At 50.5% G+C, this 23,263-nt stretch overlaps 1 protein-coding gene across 6 annotated transcripts in view; it reads right to left on the bottom strand.

Moving 5' to 3' along the window:
- Nucleotides 1–23,263, bottom strand: part of NFATC2 (nuclear factor of activated T cells 2) — a 162,754-nt gene that overhangs the window by 122,503 nt on the left and 16,988 nt on the right. For 3 of the 6 annotated variants that reach the window (XM_055393739.2, XM_088843663.1, XM_055393733.2), the window contains exon 2: nt 3,108–4,116. In XM_055393739.2, coding sequence (XP_055249714.1) covers nt 3,108–4,116 — 1,009 coding nt within the window. Of the gene's footprint in view, nt 1–3,107; nt 4,117–11,177 lie in introns of all 6 variants that reach the window. The other 3 variants (XM_055393745.2, XM_088843664.1, XM_055393751.2) reach the window with 2 other exon arrangements.

The following is a 23,263-nucleotide window of genomic DNA, read 5'->3' as shown; positions in this document are numbered from 1 at the left end:
GGTACTTGATATGAGCTTGGAATCATGTCACGGAAGAAATGACTGAAGGCTTGACCATCTGTATCTAGAGCATGCACTCAGAGCCCCAGAGACTCTAAAGACATTTTCCCAGGATCACAGAGGAAGACACAGTCAAAGCTCCAATTTAAGCCTCTTGCTCCTTCCACACCTCTACCTTATGTCTTATCTTACTAATTCATCTAAAATAGGTCCAAGAAAATATTTAACTCACGGAATAGGTCTAGAGCAATGCCTGGTCTTCCGTGAGTATTCAGTGGGTGGGCGGATGAACAAATGCATGAAAAGCAGTGTTATTTCACAGAACCCTCATGTGTTCAAAGTAGCTTTGAAAGTGCAAATGCACGAATTTGGGTCACTGCGTCCCGATTTTCCACATGCAGGAGGAAACATTAATCTAATCAAGAGAGCCTTTCCTGCTAAGTCCAGAACTGCCAGAAGCTGACATTATCAACTGGTATTATTATTAACAGAATATTAACATTATCATAATTAATCATTTTCAACGAGGCAAATTCTATTCCTTCTCTATTAGAGCAATTCCAAGGGGAGTGGGGGACAGCCCCACAAACTCTGTCAGTGGTACAGCTTAACCTGAACATCCAACTCAACTTAAACTCACACCCTCACCACACAAGTGCATCTCCAGCCGTTCTTTATAATGACATTGCCCCCGAAGTCCCTCTAACCCTGAAACCTCAAGGTGTCCAAAGTGCCTTTATGTCTACTTTGGCTACAGTTCCAAGATGCCTTCAAGCTTCTGCCTACAACCAAGGTGCCCCTGTGCTACATATTCTTAGTCTCACATTCTCAATTTAAAATTGTTTAAAGTTAGCAAAATAAGGCTTATTGAAAAATCACTCCACCCCTGTATTAATCAAAAAATAGAGTGAGTGGAAGATTCAATGCAATATCCCTAAGTACCAACTTCTAATTTTGTTTGCTTCTAGAACAACTGGAATACAATCTTAAGACTCAGATCACTGGAGTGAATCTGACATTCTGCACTTGAACCTCAGCCCCTGTGGAGTTATCCACACTCCCTGAGATAAACATCACCATGAGACTTCTTTGAATGACTCATCCTCTCAATCTAATAGAAAACTCGTGGAAATATCTCACTGGCTGGCACAGATTGGGCACTTGCTAGGGGTGGAAGGACTCTAACCCATCAGAACCTCTCGGATCAAGCCACATAATAGAGGAAAGCGTGTCATATACATAAAGTCTCAGATAAATGCCTCACAGTCATATTTTACACTAATGTTCCTCCTCACTCCCAGTCATGACACAAGTCATGTTTTGGAGATCGATCCAGGAGTTGATTAGAAAGAACAAGGGGTCAGGAATCTCAAATTCTGGTTTCCAACTTGGTCATGATCTAACTGGGTACTGATGGGCGTGTCTCTTCACCTCTCTGAGCCCCGGTTTCTCAACCTGCACCAGGTGTTGTTCTTGACTGGCAGCCCTAAAGTGGCTCCAGGAAAGCTGAGCCTCAGAGCTCCGTGGCCAGATGGCCTTTGAAATGACCGCACGTTCTGTCCACAGCTGGGAGTAGCCCCTACACAGAGGCAGTCATTGAACCCTATGAAACCCAGAAACTCCTTTTCTTACAGGACAACTGACTGACTAGGATGGCACTAGTGTTCTCAGAACCTGCCCTGGAGGACAGATCAGACCAGAAGCTCTGTTCAGTCCATTTCAGTCTGGGGTGCAGGGAAGTAGGGGGATTTTGACATTCAACATTTGAGAAAAAAAAAAAAAGTCTTGCGTTTACTAAAAGCAAATAACACTTTAAAAACCGCTGGGGTAATGGTAACAGCATAAGGCTTTGATTCTTCACCGGATGAAACAGTATCTGCTCCCAACTGCTGTGTCCCTCATTTTCCTTATCATTGAAATGAAGACAAATATATAAACAAACCAGGTTTGGCGGAGAATTACCTGATAATCCAGACAGACCGCGTTTTAGAAGCGTGCCTGGCACACGCAAGCATCCTGGCATGCTGGTGGCTACGATCGCCAGTATCATCACTCTAACAGCTATTGGGAGCTCAGTCTCCTAGCAGCCAGCTCATCAACGAGGAAGCAACAAAGGGCTTCCTCTACAATGATAAGATTCCCCTGATAACAGTAACAGCCGTCTCTTTCATGAGCTCCTCCTTATGTAGGTTCTATGTTGAGTTTGATATATATTCTCTCATCTAATCCTTAAAAAAAATAAATGAGGTAGGTACTGTTGTTATCTTCACCTCACAGGTAATGAACCCAGGCCCAGAGAGGTGCTCAATGAGAATGAAGAGGCTGATTGATTAGCAATGTCTGCCGTGGGCATAGCATCAAAAAGGTGCTCAAGGAGAGAGAACCCTGCATGACTAGTGATGCCTGATCTGGGCATAGCAGGGTGGCAGCAACACACATGCCCAGGATCACACAGCCTGTGAGGGGCAGAGCCAGGACTCAGATCCAGACGGGGGACCCCAAGTCTACACACTTCAGTTTGCCAAGATTTGAAGCTCCTTGAAGACTCTGGCTCCCACATTTTCAGAGGCCCGCCATATCACTGACTGCAATATCGAAACACACAGCAGATGCCTACCAACGTCAGTTCTCCTTATAAAAAGGTAGTAAGTTTCCTGTGTCCAGGCTACCTTTGTGCTTACTAGAATGTCAGCTCCACGGAGGCAGAATGTCTTTCCCATTTGTTCACCCTTTTCTCCCCAACACCCGTCGATAGTGCCTGGCACACAGAGGGTGTTTGATAAATACTTGTTAAATACGAGAATGAATGAACATGCCAGGTGCCTTAGGAGCACTCACAGGCACCCTGGGAGCACTCACAGGCACCCTAGGACTGCATCCTCCTAAGAGCCATCCAGGAAGTCAGGTACCCTTATACCCACTTTACAGACGGGAAAACTGCCACGCAGAGATTCTTCTCCCCAGAGAATTTCTAGATCTGGCACCCAAGAACAGAGAGAGCCTGGACTGAAAATCAGCCCTGCCCACCCCGAGTCCCATGCTCATCACCAGAAAACCTCCTCTTCAAACAGGCCCACGGAGTAAATCCTCTCCAAAGGCGGACTCACCTGCAGATGGGAATGGCGGGCACCAGCTGCTTGGGCCAGGCGGGCGGCACCAGCAAGATGGACTCGGGGGCCGAGTTCCGCCTCTCCTCCTGCTCGCAGGGGCCCAGGAACTCCACGGCCGGGTAGAGGTGGCGGGGCAGGCCGGCCTTGGGCGGGGCGGCGGACACCGGCGACGGGTCGGGGCTGGTCTTCCACATCTTGGGGGGGATCCCGCAGGGCGAGTCGCCGGCCAGGCTGTTCAGGGCATCCATGAGGGCGGCGGGGCCGGCCGAGGGGGCGTACCCGGCGGGGGCGCCGTCGTCCCGGGGCTGCGGCGAGGGGCTCCGCGAGCGCTGGGGTGAGGCTCCGGGCAGCGGGGCAGCCGAGGCCCCGGCGCACGAATGCCGCCGCTTGGTACCGGGCGACGAGGAGCGGGAGGCCGGACGGGGCACGGGCGAGTGGCGGCCCAGGCAGCTGTCCTCAGCGAGGCCGGCTCGAGGTGACATTATTGGCGAGGTTCTGGGGGAATAATGAGCAGGGATGTTTTGAAACTGGGGACACAGGTCGTCGGGCCCGCCGTTGTTGGGCGAGACGCAGGGCGAGGTGTAGGGGGAGAAGGTGTCGGAAATGAAGCTGGCAGAGGAGCCGCTGCTAGCGGGGCTCAAGCAAAGCGGCTCGCGGTACCCCTCGAAGCCGGGCACGGGCAGCGTGAACCTCGGGCTGGCCGCCACCCCCAGCGGGGGCGGCTGCTCGCCCAGGAGGCCAGTGTCTCTCACGCGGAAGGGCCCCCCTGCCTGTATCAGTTCGTGGGATGGAGTGATCTCGATCCGAGGGCTCAGGCCCGAGGCCCCCGGTGGCTTGGCCGGGCTCAGAAAGTTCTGGGGCCCCACCCTATCCGGCCCTCGCAGCCGGCCGGGGGGCTCGCCAGAGAGACTGGCCAGGGGGCTGTATGGCTTGAGGCCATAGTCCAGGACATCATCGGGGCAGAGTCCGGAGGGTGGGCTGGCCACCTTCTGTGCACTCGGTTCTTCTGGAAAGAGAAGGAGGGGTCTTTTTAAGCCTCTAAAACACAACTCCCGATGCAGAGCAATCACAGGTTGGGTTTTGCCTCCTGTTTTCTTTTCTTTTTTTAAAATCCCCACCGCGCCAATCCCCAAAGCTAGAACCTCCTTCTCTCACAGAAGGAAATTGAGGCAACTTGATCCCAGATTCCCTGAACAGAGACCAAAGCGGGGAGGGTTTAGCACAGGAGCACAGCTGGCCCAAGCCATGCAGCCTCAGCAGAGACCTGGAAGGCCGGCTGCCCGAAGGCTTCCAAACTTCTGTCCCTTAAAGGAGGTGCCCTTTTATTTCACAGTTTGGTTCACACCGTCATACTCACTGGCAACTGAAACAAAAAGCTTCCCCAAACAGTACTTACCCCACGTACTCTTATCTATCCTCCTGTCTGGGGTTACTTTGTTTAAATGCTGGTCATAACTCATTAAACAGATTTCCTGTCCCATCGGTGGGTCACGACCCACAGTTCGAAAAACACTGACAGAGGCCCGACTGACCATCCTACCCTTGTGATACAGTGACAGGAATGCAAGGGGGTGGCCACACCAGCTCCGGAGGCCGTGGAGCCCTCTCTGGGCTCGAATCCTAGCTGTTTGTGCCCACGTGTAAAAAGCGGCGTCATTTCCAGCCCAGCCGTGTCTCCTCTCATGCCATTTTACAGATGAGGAAACTGAGGTCCAGGGAGGGGAAGGGAGTCACCCAAACACAGAACGAACAGGACTGGAAATTCCACAGATGAGCTACTCGGCCCCCAAAAGACAGCCATAACTACAGAGCTCCCAAACTAGTAAAATCAGTGGATACAAAATGATCCGATTTTTTTCTTTAATCGTGGCCACCTAACTCAGGTTTCTGCTGCCATCTCGAAAGAACCCACCGGCTGGGGGGTGAAATTAGCGAGGGAACTACTGTTTGTTTCCAACACCCCATCCTGCCCCTCCTTCAAGCTCCAAGAGACAACAGAGACCCCTCCCACACACACACACCCTCTCTTGCTGCTCCGTCAGCCTCTTCTCTTCTCTCATGCCCTTAAATCCACGTCAGCTAAGTCTGACTCCTCTATTAAAACAGAAACAAACTAATTCACGTGCCGCCCCCGCCTGCCACCCTCCCCCACTGAGCCAGCTTCCCCCCTCTCTGGTCTCCCCATTTTTATGCTTGCCCTCTCTGGTCTGCTCTCCATGCAGCCATCTATTGAAATGCCCACTGTGAAGTGAAATCCAGCTTAAAGGCTGTCCCCAAGATGTCCCCAGGACAGCCCTCAGCACCGGCGGGCCCCAGCCTGTCTCCCCACCCCCCTCTCCCCAGGCTGACCCAGCACCAGCCCTGCTGACTCCGTCCCCCATTCTTCAAGCAGCTCCTGTTGCGGAGTTCCCTCTCCCTGGAAACTCTCCCCGACCTCCACCTGGCTGCTGCGCTTCATTCCTTCAGCCACCTGCTCAGTCCGCAGCTCCTGTGACTGGCCCGTCAAAAAGATCATTCTCCACCCCGTTTCCCGGCCATCTTTTCTCCACTAACCCCTGTTAGCAGCTCATGTCACATCAGATCTTATCTTTTTAGAGAAGCGCATCCTGCTAAGGGGCAGGCAAACTCCAGCCCATGGACCAAAGCTGGTTGTGTGTGTCCATAAAGCTTTATTGGAACAAAGCCGCCCGTTTGTTCACACAGAGCCCGTGACTGCCTTTGCACTGTACAGCAGAACTGGTGGTTGTGCACAGGGATGCTCCTCTTCCCCTGTGCCCTTTCTGGGCCGGCCACCCTGGAGGAAGTGCTATCTGGTTTAGCTGAGCTCATCTTACAGGGTTCGGGTGTGCCCCTCCTCAGGTGGGAGCCCAGAAACAACTTTCCACAGCTCCCAGGGTAAAGGATAACCTCAACTAGGCCGGCTAGGCGGAGCCTCTGCCTGCCTCTCCAGCCTCTCCTCTCTCTCTGGACTCTGGCCAAGCTGGCTGTTCTTCTCAGAAAGTGCGAAGCTCTTTTCTTCCTCAGGACCTTTGCACTTGCTGTTCCCTTGGCTCAACAGCTCCTTCCCCAACCCCATCCAGCCCTCTTCTCTCAGTAACTAAGGCCACTTTTTGACTGGAGTTTTGCTAAAGTGGCACATGCTCCCAGAAGTCTTTCTGACCTTCTTGACGAGATCAGACCCCACACACACTTCCCTGCTCTTCTCCACCACACTCCTCACAATTCTAACTCAGTAATTCTCCAGTTACTTGTTTATATCATCAGCCTTTCCCCCAGCTCCCAGCCCCACTGGACCCCTAACACCTGGACAGGATTACCCACAAAGCAGGCCCTCCAAAAATATTGTCTGCTGAATAAATGAATAAAGCACGAAATATTTAAACTGCTACTCAAAGATGCTAACATCCAAGCCAAAAGGCAGACAGACAGAACCTCAAGAGGGGGTGATTGGTAATATCAAAATTCCAAACACATGTACACTTGAAACCGCACAACAGCACTTTCAGAAATCTCCTGCAGGTGCACGCCTGTGTGCAATGTGATGTGTTCAAGTTTAATTAGTCCAGCCCTGTTCTTAATCCCTCCGAACTGGAAGCAACCTTCTATCCATTGGCTGGGGATGGGTTAAATTCTGTCATTCGTACAGTGAGATATAATGCAGCTATAAAAGGGTGGAAAAGGTTCTTTTTGCACTGATATATAATGACCACCAGATAGTGTTAAAGATGCACACAGCACACATAGATAGGAACAGAGGGTGCGTGTGTACACACACACACACACTCACACTCAATGCTGATGGGCGTGTAGGTTTTTCTCTGGAAGTCTCAGGTAACAGGGACCTCCTCCACGGAGAAGAACTAAGTATTAACAACGAGGGGCAGAGGCAGAAAGGGGACTCTGATTTCTGTATTATGTCGAGAGTAGAAATACAATTTTCAAAAGACATGTTTTTATTTTATTTCGTTCCAAGGGGAGCAGGGTGACGAGGCGATCTCGAGTAACGACACCTGGTTGGGGAAGCAGGGAATTGAGTCCCAGTCCTTCTCTGCCACTAACGAGCCATGTGACCTTGGAAAAGTCCCCCACCCTCTCTAGGTCTCGACCTCCTCATTTGGAGCAGGACAATATTAAACCCAATCTGTCTCTGCTTCTGGCTCTGAAATCTTTTCATTTTTCTAGCTAGAGTCTATAGGGTCTAGGATTCTCGTAAAGCTGCAGTTCATTATCAACTTGCATTTGGGCCTGCAAACACACACACACACACACACCCCTTCCTGAGGAGTCAGAGAGCATAGATTTTTAATCTAGGAAGAGATCCAGGTCTAATCCACGTTTGACAACAGTCTGCAAAACAAAACACAGAAAGCCTCTTAGCAAAAATTCCAGCCTTATCAGAAAAACTGAGCTACATCTTAGCAGAAACACCCTCCTCAGGCTGATGTGAAAGTCACAGAAAACTTAAAAACACACATCACTCACACTCTTGGGCAGCAATGAAAAACAGAAAGGCCAGTTTCTGTTGAGCAAAAGCATTTAAAGCATTTACATTGATTTTAATTAATCCAAGCAGTAGAGTGTCTTTTTTTTTTCTCTCCCCAGGGTTTTGAAAGTTTACCTACAAGCAAGGAATATGGAGGTAATTTATAATTATTTAATTCTCAGTCGCCTGGGCATTTGTCAGTAATTCTCACAGACAAAAGGCTCATCGTTCAGCTATTTCTTTAAGTAGCTAGGGTTCTTCGCTATGTCTCTGTAAACAGCTGCCACCCTTGCAGACAGCTCCCTTGCAGCCTGCGCCATGCCCACGCAGCCCTGGGCCAAGTTTGTTTCATTTCAGAAGCACCCGATTCTTTCAGAAGGGTTTCCAAAGAGCTTGCTTTTCTTACCACTTGCATGATCTTTGCTATATTCATGTAGCACCAGTGAATATTATTTACTTAATATTTGCTATTTAAATTCATTCACATATGACTTTTTTATTAAGGAAAGTTTACACCGCTGCCACAAATGGAAAATTAGTGTCACCTCCATAAATAGAAGGGAGGGTAAAAATACAATCAAAATAAAAGTTACTAAATTCAAGAGAGGCACCGTTGCGAGCCCAAGGCTCCCAGCCTCAGGCCCACTTTTTTTTCCTCCTCGATGCTCATTTTTTTTATAAGTAAGGCATCATTTCTACATAGAGATTTTGAGTGTAGAGTTCAATGAGTTTTGCCCAATGTTCATGCCCTGGTAGCCATTACCACAATCAAGATGTAGGACATTTCCACGACCCCAGAAAGTCTACATTTTTTCAAAGCTGGAAGTGGGAGGAGGAAATGGCAAAGGTCAGGAAACGAAGACGTTAAAGATACAATGACACCTGATGGAGGCCTCACTCCTATGGAGATTAGAGGGAAGCAGCGTTGCCGAGAGGATGGCCCTCTTATGTAATGTGCCCATAGGAGAGCATAAAACCATCCCACATGCCGTGGGAGGCACCTGGCCCACACCTGATGCATCAGTTTCAGAAAGAGACAAAGGACGGAGCAGAGATGGGGGATTCAGAGGTTGTTGCTCTAGCTCTCCGTGCCTCCATGCCTTTGCACATGCTATTCCCACAGCTCAGAACACCCTTCCATACCTCCTTTGCTCACTTCTCCTAGGAAGCCACTATTTGTTCATTAAGATTTAACTTGGGCCACCTCCTCTTGAAAGCCCTCCCTGATTTTCTCTAGGCTGGCTCAGACACTACAGACTCTGCGGTGTTGCAGAACTTAGAGTCATGTAGGGAAGTCTATCAAGTACAGATTCACTTCTTTGTCTCCCTACTAGACTGTGAGCTTTCTGAAGACAGGTTAAGGTCAACGATAATAATAACAGCAATAACAGCAGCAGCAGCAGCAGCTAACATTTATTGAGAATTTATATGGCAGGCTCTGATGTAAGTAAATTACAAGTAGTCCATTCCTTAATCCTCACAACCTATGAGATGGGCGCTGTTTACTCCCCTTTTACAGATAAGTTAACTGAGGTTCAAACAGGTGAATTAACTTGCCTGAGGTCTTGCAACTTGAACGCAGCAGACCTGAGACCAGGGATTCTCAACCCCAGGACTACTGACATTTAAGTGAAGTGAAAGTCCCTCAGTCGTGTCCGATTCTTTGCAACCCCATGGACTGTACAGTCCATGGACTTCTCCACACCAGAATACTGACATCTGGGGCTAGAAAATTTCTTGCTGTGGAGGCTGTAGGATGTTTAGCAGCATGCTGGCCTCTGCCGACTAGACGTCTGTGGCATCCCCAGTCCTTGCTCAGTTTGAACAAGCAGAAGCATCCCAGGCTTGCCAAACTTCTCCTGCCAGGCAGAATCCTGTCCAGCTAGGAACCCCTGCTCCAGGCCCGACAGCTCTGGGGCCTCCCCCCGGGGCCTGCACATGGCCAAGGCCCCAAACACTGCTGGGAACATCAGCCCATGAGTCACACCTAAACTGACTCAGAAATGAGACGTCGGCTCCCTGTGAGCCCTGGCAGGTAAATCGCTTCTGCAACAGACATCTGAGAGTCCACATCACCACCGCCCTCCCTTTTCCATCAGGTTCTTAGGGGCTCACCCCACATCCAGGCCCCATGAACATTTGGGGAGACCTCTGGCCACTCTCTGAAACTGGAAGACAAGAAGGCTGGGGCAGCCACTCCAGCCCCACCGCAGCAGGGCGTCTGCATGGAGATCCAGGTCTTTGTCAATACATGGTGTTAGAGGCCCCCGGTTCCACAGCCTTGCACCCCGGCTGTGTGACCTGGCATCCTCTGAGTCCTCGTGTATAATGCGGGGCAGAGGCTGGTGACAGTACCCACCTGACACTTCATCTCATGCACATGAAACCCAAAACACACAAAATAAGAAATAAGGCCTTTTGGTATATTCATATTATTATTATGGAAAGAATTATCATTTAAGTTGAAAAGTCAACCCTTTCTCTGCTTTCGTTTGGCTTCCCTGGTGACTCAGATGGTAAAGAATCTGCCTGCAATGCAGGAGACCTGGTTTGATCCCTGGGTCAGGAAGATCCTCTGGAGAAGGGAATTGCAACACACGCCTGTATCCTGGCGAATTCCATGGACAGAGGAGCCTAGTGGGCTACAGTCCCTGGGGTCAAAAAGAGTCAGACAGGACTGAGCGACTAACACTTTCTGTTTTCATTCCCTTATTTTACAACTTAAAGTGTGACACACACCGGCCCCCAAGGGACTTCTTTTAAAAAAGAAAAAGGGAAGAAACCTTTATAAAAATAAAATGGACCGGTCAGCACTTTGAATTCTCTTTTTCCGCTAGCCTTCAGAAAATATGTGGAATAGGTAAAGAATACCTCCGACACTCCTTCCATTCCATGCTTTGTCCTTCTGGGCTACCTGGAGCTGATCAACTAACTCTAACTAAAGAGTTAGTGACACACTAAGTTCAATGGACATGAGTCTGCACCAGCTCCGGGAGGTGGTGAAGGACAGAGGCGCCTGGCGTGCTACAGTCCGTGGGGTTGCAAAGAGTTGGACATGATGGAGCGACTGGACAACAAAGGTAACTGCAACAACAAAAACGACTCTCCGTGAGCCATCTCTGCCCTCTCCCTTATGCCAAGGAGCAGTCTGTATTCAACACGCACTAGCCTTTGTCTTAGGAGAACCCTTTGAAGCAGGTGATAATGGCCTCATTTTCTAAATGGGGAAAGTGAGGCTCAGAGAGGGTGGTTAAATTGCCCAAGATCGCACAGCTGCTAAGTGGCAAAACCGGATTCGGCCTCAGGCAGCCCAGCTCCTGCAGCCCCATAACTCACAGAACGGAATATTTCCTGGATCGTGATGCCTTCACCCCAACACAGAAAACTGAGGTGTCCCCAGGATGGGAACTGCTGCAGAGCCCCATGACGGGGTAAACTGCCCCAGACAACTGAAGACACAGATTCCTTTCCTCTGGAATACTCATAATCCCTGCGTTTGCCCCAGGACTGAGTCAACGATTATTTAAAAACCTCACTCAGGCCACACGGCGCTCTCTGCCAGCTCCTGCCCTCCTGCTGCTCACCCTCAAGGACACACGGCCAAGTCTGAGACCGCCGCCAGCGCCAACCCACCGGCCAACAGATCGCTTTTGAAAAAAGAACAGCAAGAGAACATCTTCTCTCCACCGAGGACGACAAGCGGGTGGAATTTTCAGGAAGCAGAATAGAATGACCAAAATAGAAAGCCAGCTCAGGAAGCTCCAGGAGGCGTCTGTGCTCAGGAGGGGGAGGGCCCGCGGGAGCCGGAGCGCTCGGCTTCAACGCCGGGAGGAGCAGAGCCAGGATGCGGCCCGCAGGCCGGATGCCCCTCCGGCCGGAAGCTGGGGCCCAGAGCCGCGGTCCACCCCTGTCTGAAGCGACAGACCCACCGCTCACACCCCGAGGTGGTGGGAGGCCCGGGCCCTGGGTTTGAGACATCACAGTCTGTTGCCATGGCAACAGCGTGAAGACGCCGCAACCTGGCGGCTCACACGTGCAGCAGGAGGGCGGGGAGAAGCAGGAGGGAGGGGGTCCCGGGGGTCCCGCCCCTCCCCTCCATCCCTCCGCGCTCATAACCCGCTGTGTGTTCGGGGCTGCAGGAAACGCCAAGAGAAGCCGAAGCTGGATGGACTTCGCATCTGGCGGCTTGCACCACCTATAGACCTTCTTTGAAAAGTTACAGATTGCGCTTTGAGTAACACATTCAGCGCTTAGCAAACTTTCCAAGGGGCCCCCCATGCCCCTACGGCCCCCAGCAGATACACATGCGGGCGGTAATTGGATTCCCAATCAATGAATCGTGTGTGTTAATGATGACGGGGAGAATCAGGTGGTCACACCCGTCATTCAGAGATGACACACACAGACGCAGGGTGTGAGAGGTGAGAAATTCCATCCAGCTCAGTCAGGTCCAGAGATGCCAGCAAGGGAAAGAAGGCAGTTTACCATCCTGTCTCCTTCAACGTGGAACCACTGGAAAAAGCCACCGTGACTACCGTGCTCTTCGCTGACCCTGCCCCGGCTAAGACAGCTGTCTACCTTCACCAGACAGGACAGAAAGGAGCGCTGGGCCCTGCCTCCCAAGCAGTCTGCCATGAGGCCAGGCGCCCGAGACCCAGGGCCCAGGACAGTGTGCAAGCTCCAAGTCTTACAGACTGGCTACTGGCATCAGTTCAGTTCAGTTCAGTCGCTCAGTCGTGTCCGACTCTCTGCGACCCCGTGAATCACAGCACGCCAGGCCTCCCGGTCCATCACCAACTCCCAGAGTTCACTCAAACTCATGTCCATCAAGTCAGTGATGCCATCCAGCCATCTCATTCTCTGTCATCCCCGGCTCCTCCCACCCCCAATCCCTCCTAGCATCAGACTTGGCATGGCTGTCTGCAAAAACACACACCCGCGTGTCTTCCTTGTGAAGAGAAGGGGAGAGGTGTGGAATCTGCTAGCCTCAAATTCAGCTTCCGGATGGGAGGGCAGGGCCCAGGCTTCTGATAGACATGAAACCCCACCTCGTCCTCAAATTGGGATGGAAAGAACCGGGTGGAGTCATTCCATGGGGCCCTCATGCTTTCAAGAACTTCAAAGACCTTCCCATCTCTCTCCATTCACTGCGCCTCAAGCTCTCCTGTGTACCACGTGGCTGACAAGCACCTGGAAGGCAGGTACCATCGACTCCTCGGTGTCACCGAGGGGGCCAGGGAGGCTGAGGGGGTTGGGGATTCAGCCCCAGTCACAAGAACAATCAGAGCAGGGGCTCGTCTGGCGGTCTGGAAGACTTCACCTCCCAATGCAGGGGTGGGGCTTCCATCCCTGGTTGGGGAGCTGAGATCCCACTTGCCTCTCAGCCAAAAAGCCAAAACATAAAACAGAAGCAAGATTGTAACAAACTCAATAGTCTTTTAAGAAATGATCCACATCAAAAAAAAAAAAAAAATCTTTTGAAAGAAACCAGGGGCAGAGCTGGGGTTCAAATTGAGACATCATTTAGATGCTGTAAGATATTAGAAGTACGCCTCGGTGCCTTTTTACAAATGTGCACCCACCATTCAAGACACAGAATGCTTCCATCCTGCCAGATGGTTCCCTAGTGGCCACACCCAGCCAATAACCCTCATTCAGGGGGACCTACTCGCCTGCCTTCCCTCACTATGGCCTGGGTTTGTCTGCTCTGACCATGACATAAATAGAACCGTATGGAATGTGTGTGATGTAGATCTCAACCTTACGTCTGAGAGTTAACCGTGTCATATGCAGTTATGGCCTCTTTTTCATGGCTGTGTAACAGTCCACTAGAGGCCACCATCAGACTTGGCTTATCCGGTCACCGTGCCATGCTGCCTCCGTTTTTCAGGAAGACAGCCATCTGAGACGGAATTTGTGCCTCAGAGAGGTCCCTCTCTAAGAGAAGACAGCCTCTCCACATTTGTCATGCGGCACACAGCAGAGAGCAGGGCTCCGGCGACTTCCTTGCCAAAAGGAGAAGAAAAGATCTGGTCAGAAGAATCAACCAGAAATAGACCTCAGATACTCCTCCCTCCGAAACAGGGCGCGCGTGGCTAACCCGCCCCTCTGTCAAGGCCCTGCACAAGCAGACGCCAGCAGGGGCCCAGCCGCCTTCTCTGCTTTGATCCCTCCCACTCACTCAGCAAAGACCCCCTCACCTTTATGGCAGTACCTCAAAGAGCTGTGCCCCTCACTGAGCCCCGCAACCCCGGACACAGAGTGCAAAGCTCATTTCCACCTTTCTTTTAGCCAACTTGAAATCCAAGTGCAAACTTCCCCTTGAAGACAGTGGGGCCCCTGGAACCCCTGGCCAGGGGCAGAGACTTAAAATTAATACCTGATTGACAGATGGCTTCTTTATTTACACTCATCCCCAGGAGCTTTCACTTCAGCGCCCTGTTCCCGGTGGGCGGGTACACTTCATCAGAGGCTGCTGCCAACCCCGGGCATCAGTGACCTCCTCCCTTCTCCATGGCAACAGAGATGAGGTCACGGGTTGTGGATTTCACACCTGGAGCCCACCTTCTCAGGATCACGCAGGTAAACAGCCCCTTTCTGTGGTCTTTACAATAACGTTCGCAAGCACCGCAGATGCCAAGGCCCCCCCAACCCCGCCCCGCGCTCATTTAACAGTCCACCTTTCTAAGCATGCCCAAGCAGGTTTGTTTTGATAAGGACCTTTATAAATCCTGAGCTTTTGCAGGCAACTTTCTTACCTTCAGAAAGCTCACTCAGGCATGGCTCAATTAAAATTCACATAGAAGCACTGCCTTTTTAGAAACGTATCTTATTAACTGAAACAGGCCCAGGTGAGAAAATTCTCTTGTTTCTCAAAACCTCAGGTCAGGACGCACAGAGGGTCCCAAATGCCAACTCAGGAAAAGCAATCTCTCTGCTCTTCCTCTCCAAGCATCCCCTCTACCTTGGATATATTTCTCTGCAGAAGAAAACAGCACTCAAAGTCTATGGCACAGAACTTCAGATCCAAATGCCAGTTTGTGAGAGAGGCAAGGGACAGAAGAACACTAAACACCACCACAGGGACACCACTGGCAAAACCCAGGCACGAGAAAAACGACCTGCTTCTTCAACAAAGGCCAGAAAGCAGACTGGTGGGGGTTTTTATAAAACAAAAGAGATCGAATGGCCATGTCCAGAGAAGGCAGTGGCACCCCACTCCGGTACTCTTGCCTGGAAAATCCCATGGACGGAGGAGCCTGGTGGGCTGCAGTCCCTGGGGTCGCTAAGAGTCGGACACGACTGAGCGACTTCACTTTCACTTTTCACTTTCATGCATTGGAGAAGGAAATGGCAACCCACTCCAGTGTTCTTGCCTGGAGAATCCCAGGGACGGGGGAGTCTGTGGGGGTCGCACGGAGTCGGACATGAGTGAAGCGACTTAGCAGCAGCGGCAGCAACGGCCATGTCAATGATTTACAATGTTAGGATCTTGTCTGGATCTTGGTTCAAACAAATTAACCATGAAAAGACACCTGTGAGACAAGCAGGAAGTTTAAACACTGGACATTTGAAATGAAATATTATGGCTTTGGGGGCTTCCCAGGTGGCACTAGCGGTAAAGAACCCGCCTGCCAATGCAGGAGACCTAAGAGACGTGGGTTCGATCCCTGGGTCAGGAGGATCCCCTGGAGGAGGGCATGGCAACCCACTCCAGTACTCTTGCCTGGAGAACCCCATGGACAGAGGAGCCTGGCGGATTACAGTCCATGGGGCCGCAAAGAGTAGAACACGACGGAGTCAACTTAGCATGCAGTACCGCTTTTTAGGTTTGGTCATAGTATTGGGTTTTTCTCAGGAGCCCTTATATTTGAGAGCTACATCCTAATCTATTTATTAATAAAATATTCTATCATCGGCAATGTGATTTAAAGCGAGCAGAAGTGGAGATGCACAGCACACGCCGAGGCAGGGGAGAAATAAGCCTGGCCGGCAGTGGGTAACTGTAGAAACTGGGTGCTGGGAACATGGGAGCTAATGATACCACTGTCTCTACTTTTCCACATTTTGGACAAAGTTTAGGAAAACGTCACAGGCTGTTCCTCTTGCTTTGGGGGAAACCGCAGCGGGCTTTCCTCCAGGTAGGAAAGCTGACACACCCCAGGAAGAGCCCCAGGGCGAGTCTTGCTTTCTTCCCTGAGCTTGGTTTGGGAACAATCAGTAAAACCCAACCTTGCACCAGCCCAGGGAAGCCAGGTCTGGCCGGAGCTCTGGGGCGCCTGTGGCTGTTTCCTGTGCTGGGGAGGGAGGAGAGAGGAAGTCCCTTTGTGGGGGGAAACCACAGACATCCATCACACTGTACTTCCCAAGGCTGCCTCTTCCTGGCCCCGCTCAGGGGTCCCGCAGTGCCGGGGCAGGACACCTGAGAAGGACCCACCTCTCTGAGAAGGAGCCTCAGGGAACCTTGCAGCCTAAGAGTCTGGACAACTAAGAAAGCTTTTGCAGCTGGCCTAGTTCTGGGGCTGAGGCAGGGGCCCGTGCCCCAGGCAAGCTTTTCATCAGAACTGATCCCTACAGAGGGCTGCCCAGGTGGCTCAGTGGTAAAGAATCCACCTGCCAATGCAGGAGGCGAGGGTTCAATCCCTGGTCCAGGAAGATCCCCTAGAGGAGAGCATGGCAACCCACTCTAGTATTCTCACCTGGGAAATCCCATGGACAGAGAAGGCTGGTGGGCTCCAGTCCGTGGGGTCACAAAGAGCTGGACACAACTGAGCATGCGTGCAGATCGCACATAAGTTAGATATCATGCTATGATGCCAAGTGAAGCCCCGCGGCCAGTGACTCATCTCCAAAAAGCATCTTCTCTTAAGGCTCAGGATTCCTCAAAGGCCAAGGCAGAGACTCTCCCCTCCAAGGACCCAATGCTCTCAAGAAGTTGGGTGAGTCAGACGGTTTCTCAGAGCCCACCACCCTGCTCCCACCCTACCGTCCGACCTTCACGCAGCCCCGCTGCCCGCGCTCAATCACACTGCCTTGTGGGAACCTGCCATCACCCCATTTCACAGATGAGAAAACACAAGCAGAGAGGATCAAAATCACCTGCCTGGAGGCAAACCACTAAGAAGGAATTATGCAACTTTTCTTCCATTTATAAGGCAATGATTTATTGCGTGCTTGCTCATGCCAGGTACTTCAGCTTGGCCAAGGTCAAGCAAGTAAGAGACAACTAAGTCAGAATTTCAAGCCAGGATTTCCTGACTTCAGTCCTGTTGCTCTGGCTTACTAAGCCTACAGCTGTGGAGTTGGGGGGGACACATGCCCCAGGAGGCATGCACGACAATCCACAGGGATGAAGAAAGAAATACAGAAACAGCAGAACTCCAGTTTATATTCTGTCCTTCCCCACCTGGGTTTCTGTTGCATATTTTATGAGTATAATCCCATTAGAATAGCAGTGAACATTCCACTGATAATTATATAGATATCAAAACATCATGGGTGAATGCGCCCCATGTTGGCATTAAGGGTACCCAGGAAAGCTGTGATCAGTGAGATTCAGGCTGAGCTGTACTGCTGAGGACAGGGACTTAGGACCCCAGCTGCCTGGGCTTGAAGCCTGTCCTGCCATACTTCTGTGACTCAGCAAAAGTGAACTGGCCCCCAAGAGTTCTGACTTCATGGATCCTGGGTATGCCTGAAAGATTCTAGTCTGTAGCCAGGATTAAGGACCACTGGCCACCAGCACTCCATTTCTCAAATGTATTCAACCCCATCATCTCACAGGGCTAAAAAGCCTTGGGAGCCAACTCAAATAACACAGCATTAAGATTTTAAGAGCCTCTACTTCTGATCAAGGGCTTCCCTGGGAGGTCAGTGGTAAAGAATCCGCCTGCCAAACGCAAGAGACACGAATTCTATCCCTGGGTCGGGAAGATGCCCTAGAGAAGGAAATGGCAACCCACTCCACTATTCTTGCCTGGGAAATCCCATGGACAGAGGGGCCTGGCGGGCTGCGGGCCCTGGAGTCACAAAGAGTCAGACACAACTGAGCAACTTAAACAAGAACTTCTGATCAAAAGCTGAGGACACCTTGAGAACAGACGGCCTTTAATTTGGAAGCTGGGATGACATGTGTTCAATAGTAGAGAATGATTCAGGCGACTCTCTCCCTAGCTCTTCCTCCTCCCTGGACAAGGCCACTGCTCAACTCAGCCCTCATTTCACCTCTCCAGCTGCACCTGGAGACACTATTTGCACAAAGCAGGCTTATTAAGGCTTGTCCTTAACTCGACACAGACGGCAACGTCTCTGAATGTCACATGTGTTTAGCGCTTGCTTGCTTAGGGTAGAGTTCTATTTTTAGTAAGCACCAAAAAAAAAAAAAAGCCCACGATACTATATATCAGCACCTCATTTGTCCCTATTTGTTTACCAAGCTGTGTCCCATGCTGGCCTGGGGGCCAGACAAGGGCAAGACCACATTTCATTCATCTCTGTACTCCCACAGGCCTGGCACAAAACCAGCATTCAATGAGTGTTTGCTGAAAGAACGAGGCTTTAATTGTGCCCTGTGAATGGGTGGAGAGCAGGTGGCCCTGAGTTGAAGTGCAGGTGACATTAGAGAATGGGCTGCAGCAGGGTCTGTGACTCTACCTGAAAACGGTATAAAGGTGAGCCACCTGCAGTTCAGGAGACCCAGGTTCGATTCCTGGGTCAGGAAGATCCCCTGGAGAAGGGATAGGCTACCCACTCCAGTATTCTTGGGCTTCCCTTGTGGCTCAGCTGGTAAAGAATCCACCTGCAATGAGGGAGACCTGGGTTCAATCCCTGGGTTGGGAAGATCCCCGGAGAAGGGAAAGGCTACCCACTCCAGTATTCTGTCCTGGAGACTTCCGTGGACTGTATAGTCCATGGGGTCGCAAAGAGTCGGACACTTCAGGTTTGTCAGGCAGAGAAGGGCACACACATGTGTAGTGTGCTCCTGCAGCATATGGGACCTGAGGCTTTCATCAGCCTTTCAAAGGTCTGTGACCCAAAGAGTTTGAGGATCAGCAGAACAAACTATAAGCAATGGTCAGAAGTCCATTTTCCTTTCTGAAAGGTCAAAGTTAATGCCTTACGCATCAGCTTACCAGGGGAGGGACACACCAGACTCACTGAGGCAGACTAGAAACAAGTCCTCCCAACATGGCTCAGTGAAGATCTGGCCCCTCTGGAGGTGACTGGGGATCCCCATGGTCCATCCATCTTTCCCAGTGTATTACAAGTTGGAAGAAGTAAGAATGCGTTGAATTCACATGCAAAAAAATTAAACTTCTGATCTGTCTACTAACAGCCAGGATGCCTCTCCCGTCCAAGCTGGGCTCAGCAGCCCTAGCCAGGACTAACATAGCCCTGTCTGCATTCTATTACTATGTATTTAGCTTTTTCCCTCAAAAGAAAATAAGAGTTTACTTTGCATGCTTCTAAATAAGTCTGAAAACTCAGGTGAAATGGATGATTTCCTAGGAAGATAAAGTTTACCAAAACTGACTCCAGTAGAAAGAGAAAATGTATACAGCCCAATTCCCATAGACACAGTCGAGAAAGTTATCACAGAACAACACCATAAAAAGGCACCAGGTCCAGATGAGCTCACAGGGGAATCCTATCACAACTTGAGAAACTGGGTAGTCCCAATAACAGTCCCACACTGTTTCTGAACATAGAGAAGGAAAGCACACCAAAATGGACACTACAAACATCACTCACGGTGTAATTGCTAAGCCGCGTCTGACTCTTGCAATGCCATGGACTGTAGCCTGCCAGGCTTCTCCATCCATGGGATTGTCCAGACAAGAATACTGGATTCAGCTGCCATCAGGGAATCTTCCCTGATCCATGGATCAAACCCAGGCCTCCTGCACTGCAGGCAGATTCTTTACCGACTGAGCCACCAGGTGAATACTGCTAAAAGAAACCTTAAAAAATGTTATCCAGGAGATGCCAGGCCCAGCACCATTAGAAAATAAAACAGTGACCAAGTGGGGTTAATACCAGGAACGCTTCAATGTTAGGAAATCTATTAATATAAGCGATCCTAGAATAAAGTCATATTTTTTCATAGATGCTAAAAAGTCTGTGGCATAACTCAACTCCCATTCGTAATCAAAACCCTCATGAAAATAGAAATGGATGGATATTTCCCTAACATAAATACATATGCCTCAATTCTAAAGCTAACACTGAAGATTCTCCTGCTCGGGTCAGGAACAAGGCAAGGATGCCTACTTTCCCCTACTATGTAGATGCTGCTGGAGGTAGTAGTCAATGCGATTAGATAAGAAAAACAATTAGAGGCACTAACTTACTGAGGGCAGGGACTGGGTCTCGTTTTCTTTTACATCCCCAGGATCTAACACCATAGGAGCTCAAAAATCAGACGGATGAGTGAGTGAATGATGACTCACATGAACTGAGCACCTCTATTAACGAAATCAAAGGTTTAGTCAAAAGCTAGTGACAAATCACGGAGAAGGCAGTGGCGGCCACTCCAGGGCTCCTGCCTGGAAAATCCCATGGATAGAGGAGCCTGGTAGGCTGCAGTCCGTGGGGTCGCTGAGGGTCAGACACGACTAAGCGACTTCACTTTCCTTTTCACTTTCACACATTGGAAAAGGAAATGGCAGCCCACTCCACTGTTCTTGCCTGGAGAATCCCAGGGACGGGGGAGCCTGGTGGGCTTCCATCTATGGGGTTGCACAGAGTCGGACACGACTGAAGTGACTTAGCAGCAGCAGCAGCAGTGACAAATCACACTGTGCTAACTGAGTTGAATGGCTTAAGCCATTCAAGGCAAACAGTTTTATGAGGTAAGTAGTATCATTCAATCATGTGATAGCGGAGCAAATGGAGGTCCAGCAAGATTAAATGACTCACCCAAGATCATCTTGTCAGTAATGTTTTAAACTCCAGTCTTGCATGGTGCCAGGCCCCTCACTGCTTTGTGCATGTCTCTCATCAAGTGAGGGGATGGGAAACTCACACAGTAGATCAGAAAGCAGGCTCTGGGGCAGACTGCCGGCTCACACTGCAGCTCTGCCATTTACCAGCTCTGCTTTCCTGGGAGAGTTCCTTCACGTCTCTGCACCTCATCAACCCCTCTACAGAATGAAGGTGACAACCTTCTATGAAGTGTGTACCTTCTACGGTTAGAGGGGCACTACACAGCTAATAACAGCTGCCACACGCTCAATTTCCACAAAATAAGCATCTGACTTCTCCCAGTTCCCTACGTGCCATCACCAGTTCCTGACAACGTCTGTCCCAGGAGCAATCCTCTTCCTTCCTTGGTCCTTTGCCAAGCCCACTGCCCAGAGTTAAGGAGCACACTTCATGTGTATGATCAACATATTGTCATGTGGGACAAAGCCCATTAGCAAGACATTGGCTAGTGTTGACCCTTGGGGAGTTCCATCATGCAGAAACAGAGAAAAGTGACTGCTATTTGCATCTGGGTGAGCCTGAGCCCGAGCCACATCTGGAACAGCTCGCTTCAGCCTCTCAAGGCTCACGACATCCCTTCTCTTCCTGATCCGTGATGTTTCCGGTGCCTTCCCAGTAAGGAGTGATTACAGATTCCAGAGCATAATTCCTCATCCTTAAGTTGGCCTGCACGTTTGGCAAGGAATAACTTTATGGTGAAGGAACCTGCCAAAGGTTACCTAGGCCAGGTGATCAAGGCTATCATCAATAATGATAAATCATGTTGATCGTAGGTACCCATGATATGACGTGATGGAAATGGCCACTTTACCTCTGTGGTCTTCCTCCCCCAAAACCCATAGCCCTGTCTAACCATGAGAAAAACATAAGACCCCACTGAAAGGACATTCTACAATGTACCTAGTCAGTATTCCTCAAAACTGTCAAGCTCACACACACACAAAGGACAATCTGAACAAAGTATGGACTTAGCTTCATAAAACTGTATCATAATATTGGCTCACTAATCATAAAAAATGCATCCTACTAATGAAGGATGTTCCTCCTATGGGGAGCTGGGTGCTAGGTATACAAAAGTTCGCTGTACTCTCTTTACAATTTTTCTGTAAATTTAAGACTGTTTCCAAAAATGAAGTTTATTTTTTTAAAAGATAGGTTCTGGGGCCTTCACCGTGGTCATTTAGACACCCATCTGGCAGCCACCAAGCACCCCTTTGCCAAGAAAAACTATAAAAAGAACCTCCCATCAGATTTGGCTTGGAAACTATTTCCCCGGAAATCTCCCCACTGCAGGAAAGAAAAAAAAAAAAAATCCGTTGATTGTGAATCTGGGAGGGGTGTAAGTATTCCCTCCAAACATGACTTTAATCTTAACTAAGAGCAAGACCACTGATGCTAGAGGGATCGTTTGCAGATTCTTAATTGTATCTTTTCAAAGCAAAGGATGGCTTCCAGATTGCAACTCAAGAAAACTGGTCTCTTTGGCTGGTTAATTATTTCCATCTCCAGCCAAAATAGAGACTAACTACTAACTACCATCTTCACTTGGTATCCGAGTGAAGGGCATCTTTGAAGTCAAAGCAAGCCCCTCACCTAAGGAGTTTCACCTGAAGACTCTGCGGAGGAAAAGTTGAAACTTCTCTGCCTCACACAGCATCTCTGGGAAACAGCAAACTCGGGAGAGTCCGGAAAGGGCCTCCTACACACACCAGCCAGCACAACCCCTTCCTGCTCCCCCTACGCAGCCAAGCCCAAGTGCATCTGGAAGTCACCAACAGGCCTGCCCCCAAGGCTTCAACAAGCACTGGCTGGGCTAGGCTGTCAAAATCAGGAAGCCTGGTTGGGTTCTTCTGTTTTTTTTCCCAAGACAACCTGCTAACCAGAAAAATACAGTGAGGCTGGGCGTGTGACCACCTCCTCTGACCAAGGCTCCTGTTAAACACGTGAAATGACGGCCCAGTGCGGGGAAATCCCCAGCCCCCAGCGCAGCGCGCACTTGCAGGTAGGGACTGACAGGTCGCTGAGGCAGGAATAAGCCTGCTCCTTCCTGAAACCACAGGCGGGCACCCTCCAAAGCCCCCACAGTCTGGATGCCTATGGGGCGGGAGGCCCACTTAATAAAGCTCAGCCTGAAGCATATGAGGTGATGTGCAAACAGCAGCGGCAGAACTCAGGGAGGAAATGGGCCAGCCGCCCAAGAGGAGGGCAAACCACCCTCTAGCATTAGATAGACAACCTCTTCCTTAGAGTCAGCGCAAAGTCCCCCACAACGGCTCGCACACAGTGGGGCTCGGAGGTGGGCGGATCCGCTTCCCCAGCCTCTTTTTGCACCAGTCCCGGCCGAAAAACTCCATCCTTTGGCTTCCTCACCTCCTCCCTCCAAAGGCAAAACCCATAGCTTCCACCACAGACTGCTGACCAGCAGCGGGCAAGTGGCCAGCTGAGACCCCTGCTCCCTTTTGCTTCACTACCAGGGTCCCCCGGGGAGAAGTAACTGGAAACCAACGCCCCACCAGGCAGAGTGAGCCTAGTGCCCTCTAAAGGTGGCTGCAGTCTCCGACGTCTCCCTCCCTCCCTGTCACCTGGGGAGAGGCAACCTCCCGCCCCAACTTCAGGCCCCCCCAGGAAATGTGACGCGTGGGGCAAAGGGGCCCCATCCGTGGCCACTGCCCAGGCCCCAGCCCCA

Source organism: Moschus berezovskii, chromosome 15 (genome assembly GCF_049115385.1).
Source record: "Moschus berezovskii isolate FMDL1 chromosome 15, NW_MosBer_1.0, whole genome shotgun sequence".
Taxonomy (NCBI): Eukaryota; Metazoa; Chordata; class Mammalia; order Artiodactyla; family Moschidae; genus Moschus; species Moschus berezovskii.
The sequence above is the reverse complement of the archived record's forward strand: the minus strand, read 5'-3'. Positions and strand labels throughout refer to the sequence as shown.